The following is a 6944-nucleotide window of genomic DNA, read 5'->3' as shown; positions in this document are numbered from 1 at the left end:
TGATGAGGATTACATCATGATCAGATTAGGACATGTTATTGGGTTTGGGTCTTTATATATATACTAATCTGCTCTAGGATTATGGACTTTATTAATGTTCAGGAAAGCTATTAATTGAACCATAGATTTTAATAGTATAATACCATAACACTATTAAACCATGTGGTTTAATAGTTTTCACGGTAATTGCACTATCAAATTACACAATTTAATAGCTTTCCCATACTTTAAAGCTTTCCCATACTTTAACAAATCCAGAATCCTAGATTGAGTTTACAGTCCTTCCCAAGTGTGAGCGCCCTCAAATTTTTCATGTGGACACATTTTTAAGTCATATGGTTTAACAGAGTCAGATTTTAATGATATTAAACTGCACAGCTTTATAGTACATTAAAAAATAACTTTATTAAGTCGCACAACTTAACAGCGTGTCCGCAATTTAAAAAAAAGGAGAACACTCGCACCTGACAATGATTATATATTTTTGAATATCGGAAACCTATTGTTTCTTTTATGTAAGATGGTGACTAATATATTGCTTCAATTTTAGAATTTCGTGTTCATTTAAATGTTCTGTTTCTTGCTGCCAAACAACTCGTAATCAAAATTTTAACAGTATATTTTTAGATTTGAATGTATCAGCTTCAATGTGATTTTTGTGGATTAACGGGACTAAGTAACTTAATTGAAACTCCTCTTCTGAACATATCATTAATTCTTATTCTCTTGGAATAGAGAGTATATATATTCAGTAACCTCTATGGTTGACGTTAAATTAGACTAATGTTTGTAGATTAATGGCTCATGTTAAATTCTAGAACATTTATAGTATCATATATAAAAGATGATATATATAAGAATATATCAATAAAACAAACATAATAAATAAAGTAATTTATTTCTAACAAATTATTTTTAATACTATGATAAATTATACAAAATTTTACATGTAATCAAAGTCCCTGATTGCAAACTAGCCATGTCAATGGCGAGATCTCATAACTTAAACATACCGCGGAAGTCTATTTTTGAGATTTAAACAATAGTTCATGTAGCGAACAAAATTTTACACGATATCAAAGTTCATGCAGCGAACAAAGAAATGATCAAATTACAAGTTTGATGGTTATTTTTCCAAGGGTTTTGGACAAGGATCCTCGAGGAGAGGGGAATGACATGTGCAATTATGCATGCAGTATGTACATGAGTGGCATTGTGGCAAAGATGGTGGAGATGTTAGAACGGTGCCTTAGTCACGTTTTGTGGTTGAGATAATCAAGCCAGTAGCTGAGCAAGACTTGATTAGTTAAATTAATTAAGCCGTTTGATAAATAAGCTGTTAATCTTTAACACAAGTGGTAGCTTGTTTTTTTCCTTGTATTTTACTTTGCTGTTATAGTTATTTTTAATATTTTATTTGTGAAGTATTGTAAGGCTAGAAATAGCCAAAAAAAATAGAAAAAAAAATAAAAAATAAAGGGTCAAGAGATTTTTCGATAACATTTTTTTTTTTACCCTCAATTTCTTCTCATCTTCTAAATTCACTATTATATATATATATATATATATATATATATATATATTTTTCTTTTCTTTCAACTCCTCCGTCTTCCTCTTCTCATCTTCTAAATTACTCGTATTACTCGTATCAAACCGTCATTGATAACTACTATTAACTACTATCATGAATTCTTATCATCAAAGTTACGCAATGACATAATTACCACGACAACAGAGATTTTTGTTCACCATAAATTTATTATAAAAGTTTCAACGTTCATAACTACATCGAATAGAAACTATGAGCTTGCTTGTTAAACATCTAAAATATGAAAATTTGTTAATTTCAGATTTTTTTAAATTTACTTGTTTTTTTTTGTAACTTATATCTAATTTTTAGATATTTACATCTGAATAGAAAAAGTAAAATTTCGTAATTTTTATTTGAACGAAAAAAGTTTAAATAGGAATTAAATACTACGTTCCGATATTTTCTCTATTAAATATACATGTTTCGCATATTATAAAATCTAATCCCTTTTTTTCTCTTTGTAAATTCACATTTCTCGATTCTTTGGATTCATTCTCTTTTTCAGTAGCATTAGAATGCTTCAAGCACAGCAGTTGTTGAATTTTAATTAATTATCTTTAAAAATTTTAATTCATAAATTTGATTAAATTTTGCATTTGGAGTAATATAATAATATTTTTATTTAGAGATCAATCACTACCTAATCCTACATATGTTTGATTTTAATTGTAATGTGCATGTATTTAACTCTTAAAATTTGTAACAAGTATAAATAATTCTTACAAGGATATAAATGTTAAATAATTATATTTAAGATGTTTGTGATCTATAAAAACAAATAAGATGCCTCTTATATTCAGACATTGAAAAAAAGAACATGTTATTTAGACATATGTAATTCAAACCTATTCAAACTTCACCCAAATTCAGACATATTTAGATTTTAGACAAAAAACAAAAACAAAACAAAAGCTATCTATGTTTCCTAGTAGGAGATATCATTCCTCAAATTATTTTGAAACAAAGCAGGCAGAACTAAATAGGTAATTTCCAGAAAAAAGACAGACTGACACACAGAGAGAGAGAGAGAGAGAGAGAGAGAGAGAGAATTAAAAAAATCTTCTGAAAAGCAACAATCCGAGAGTGGCAAATATGAAGAGCCTAAAAGCCACGTACAGCGAATGATGAAATCTCTCCGGCTCTTTAATACTAATCACGCTCAGTATCCTTTCCCTCCTCATTTCCATGTACTCTTCGTATCTCCGTCTTCCTTCCTCTTCCCTCCCTTTCACGCTCCCCCTAATTCCCGCCATTCCCTTCTGTATAATTGCCAAACTCTCCTTCCCGCTCATCTGGTTCCCATACATGTCCTCCAAGTCCAAGCTCACTCCAGTCACGTGCATAACGCCGCACTGACACTCCTCCCACGTGACTGAAATCCCAAATTTGACGTACTCCGTTGCCGACCCCTCCTTCCCGGGCCCCGAATAGAAGACCCATCCATAGCGCATGTGCACTTGTTCTCCGGGCAACCAGCGGCGTTCCACGATCACCGGCTTGTAACTCGATAGATTCATCGCCCTCCGTCTGATCGGATCTATCAAAATCCAACTCAACGTGAAGCGGTCACCAAGTTCAAGCATCATCCGCTCGTCCACCGGGTGAGGTATCCGGGCCGGCACCGTGTCCTCGGGGTCGAGTAATTCGACCCTAAACGGAGACCTATTTCCGAATGATTCGGTCTCGACAACTTTACTGAACACATGCCTCTTCTGGTGGTATATATCAACGGCTGAGATTAATCGAGACGTACGGTCGGGATTGACCGGAGAGGAAGTGGAAGAATTGGTTGTGGTAGTACTGATCGTGTCGGGGTTAGTGACGGAGTCGGAGAAGAAGGAGCGGGGCCCCTTGGGGAACGAGGAGATGACGTGGCGGATGCGTGGTGTGTCTGTGGATGGCCATGTGGAGTTGCAAATGTTTGTCCAGAGAGTTTCGTCGGAAGCGAGGGAGTATAGCCGAGAGGAGACGCAGGAGGCGGAGGCGAGGGCAGAAGCGTCTAAAAGTTTAAAGATATGAGTTTCCATGATATCAGGATGGACGGTCGAGATTGAATTTCTGCTAATGTTGGTGTTGGACAGCCACGGAGAATCCATGTCCATTTGATGGGAATGGGGATCGAATGGGGATGGGGATGGTTCGGTGTTTTGCTTTCGTACAGCTTTCTTCTGTTTATGTAAAACAAAATTGGCACTGGCTGGGACTCAACTGTCTCGCCATGAGGGCTGCATATTATTAAAGTATAAGTATTTAAAATATATTTTTTTTTAAGAGTCCACGACACTAATAAAAAAATTCAAACATGAAATCAACAGGTAACAAAAGAAAGTTCTGCCTGCATGCTTTGAAAGTTCTTCTCTTTGAAAATTCCTAAGTTACGTTAAACGTTATGTACAGCATGGAGAATCTCGACCTTTCAACGTGCTAAAATTTAATCCAACAGACGATGTTTAATTTGTCCAACAGCTGTAATATGAGGGAAACCGGCTGAATTTGTTTGTTTAGAGTAAGGGCAATCAAAACAACAGGTTTGAAGATTGGTCGTTGAGGGAAAAAAAAATTAAAAAATTGAAGAGGGAATGATCCGGGGTTTATCAAACAAAAGGGTTGGACTATATGCAATCAGTTTGACCTGGTTTTTGGTTGAATGATATACTTTGTTTATATTCATGATCTGCAAATCAAGCTTATCAGTACAACAATCTTAGGGTTTGATCTGATCTTGTCTCCAGAATCATCCAAATTGATGAACGCAGAGAACTTGTTTTCCATTATCTGCTCTTTATATCATATCCAAGACCACAGCTAGTGTAGCTCTGCTCTTTAGTGGCTGCTGTGACCATGAAAAACTAGCGACGGGAAACATTTGATGAAATCCATGAAAGATATAGTTTATTCGTTTTTATTGAATATCTTTTAATACTATTAAATTGTTACTTCTTTGTTATAGTCAATGCACGTTTTTCATCATTGAACTAGATACGCAAATTATTGAAATGCAGGTGAAGAGTGATCAGTAATGATGATTAATATATTGGAGTTGATTCAATCCACTGCAGAATTCTTTGAAAACAGGAAATATGGAAACATAATATATGTTTGGTGGATGTATTACTATTACGCATCATTTTATGTGCTTCTTCAGTGTATTTAAAGATGACTAATGGCTCTATGTTAATAATCTATGTACTATTTAGTTAGAATTTCTTTTAATCCATTGACTTGAATAATTTGCAAATAGTCTGGGTTGAATATGCAAGTGGCACTTTTTATCTGATATTTTCTGAGAAGTTCTCGTTTTTGCTCTATTCTTAACATTTTCCCTTAGCTAGCTAGTTTCGAAGCTGAAGGAATTTAACTGTTCATAAACGAGATAGTTGCTTGGTGCCACTGACATCTAGAGGAATAAAATTTGATCCAGAATCCTGACATTCTCAATCGCCAGTTTGATAGTTCTATTGAATCTATTTACTTACGCTGCTACTGAATCTTGATTGTAGATCTGCTCAACATCTGGAAGGTTCAGTGACTAGTTCTATTTTAGTTTTGCTGAAACATCCAAGAGGACATTTTACTGAGCTTGGTTGTGGTTGCAACAATGGTCTGCCTTGCCTCCTTAATAGCACTGTGCTGTGCGGACTGCGAGCTGGGAATAAACTTTACTCAAATGAATTCCTCTACTTGGTAAGTGATGGACATTATTGATATATTTCACCTTTAATTATTTTGTTAGTATCTTTTTTATTTATTATTTTAATTAATTAATTTACTTTTGTTGACCAGAATAATAAATTGAAAGTTAAGTACAAAATATAAAAATTTGAGAAAATTAAAGATTATTTGAGCTCGTCGCTACTGAGATTATGGCCATATTACAATTAAATTTATTAGCCTAATTTATAACCAAATCACATGAGAAATAATAGCTAAATTAAATGGCTTAATTAGAAGTCCAGGCGGAGGGCAGGTGAGCAAGACCAAATCAAAACAAATTAAAAGGGCAAGCCCTTTTGACTTTAGGATTTAAAATTTCGGTGGCTGTCTGGCTGATTTGGGGCGTTATAATAGCAAACTTTGAAATTAAGCCCATTGAAATCATGAAGATACACAACAGAGACGCAGCCAGACAGAGAAGAGGGCGGTTTGACAATGACTTCTACCGGTTCTATTGTTCTCAATTCTTCTGTCTTTTAATTTTTTTTATATAACGATCAAATCCTTTTTAATGAAATAAATTGTCTTTTATTTAATTAATTTCTTATGGGTGTCCTTTAACGTTTATGGTTCTTATTTCATATATTTATTTGGATGTCATCATATCTTTTCACTAATTTTGTTATGTGTTATTGATCGCTAAAATTAATATTTACTTAAACTTTTATTTGGTTTATAAAGTTTATATGTTATTATCTTTAATTTTGTGTCTTTCGTTAAATTATTTATTTAAAATGCTTAAGGAAACTTTGACTATCTATTATTCAATATTATTTACATAGGATGCTTAGAAAATTTAGCCACTCATATTGGAAAACAAAACACTTATTTTATTGAACAAATTTCTAAAATCTATTACACGAAAATTGATTACTAAAGAAAACAAGAAAGAAGAAAGAAAGAATTCTTCAACTTTCTCCCCTTTCTCGTGTGGGCTCCCCCTCCCGCTGGCATCCACTTGCCTTTTATAGACAAGGAATCCATCCTTTTTATTATTTTTTATTTTATTTTTATTTTTATAATATATATATATATATATAGAGAGAGAGAGAGAGAGAGAGAGAGAGAGAGATAGATACATTGAGAGGTGTGATGGTCAGGTAGCAAGATAGCCACTTGACCATCACGAGCATGGTTGCTCACCCTTTTTATTTTTTATTTTTTATTTTTTTATTTTATTAATTACATATTCTCAATTGTGCTCCAGCAGTTCTTTTTTGTTAACGCTTTTAATTCCAATTCCATCTTTATTACTGAAAAATATTTACAAGATAAAAATTAACATATTACGAATTAATTTAACATAAAAATACATTTGGGAAGTGCTAAAATAATTTATGAATAATGAGCGTATTAATCAACACTTTAAGTGAAAAACTAATAATTTTATCCTTATTACATGTACACTTTTAAGTGTTAATCATCTTTTTTTTTTTTGGCCTTTCTTTGTGAAGGCCTAATAGCAGTCACATAAGATAAGAGGAGAGCCCTCATAATGAGTGAAAAAGATATTTATATAGTGGAGGTTAATGGTAAGGAGAATAAACAAAATTTAGGGCTACATGTCATGGTTAGATAAAAAAAAAAAAAGGAATGATTTTAGGGCTCTATGTCGTATTTAGGGAAAAATGATAATAAT

At 33.1% G+C, this 6944-nt stretch overlaps 1 protein-coding gene across 1 annotated transcript; it reads right to left on the bottom strand.

Moving 5' to 3' along the window:
• Positions 1–2640: 2640 nt before the first annotated feature.
• On the bottom strand, positions 2641–3687 carry LOC107175713 (probable F-box protein At2g36090). Its single transcript, XM_015527420.2, has one exon. The coding sequence runs from the start codon at positions 3685–3687 to the stop codon at positions 2641–2643; it is 1047 nt and encodes a 348-aa protein (XP_015382906.2).
• Between the last annotated feature and the right edge of the window lie 3257 nt (positions 3688–6944).

This window comes from Citrus sinensis, chromosome 9 (genome assembly GCF_022201045.2).
Source record: "Citrus sinensis cultivar Valencia sweet orange chromosome 9, DVS_A1.0, whole genome shotgun sequence".
NCBI classification, from domain to species: Eukaryota; Viridiplantae; Streptophyta; class Magnoliopsida; order Sapindales; family Rutaceae; genus Citrus; species Citrus sinensis.
This window is presented reverse-complemented; position numbering and strand designations above follow the sequence as displayed.

What these genes read in the sequence shown, in the direction of transcription:
- LOC107175713 (XM_015527420.2), bottom strand. Translation starts at nt 3,687, where the DNA reads ATGGATTCTCCGTGGCTGTCCAACACCAACATTAGCAGAAATTCAATC.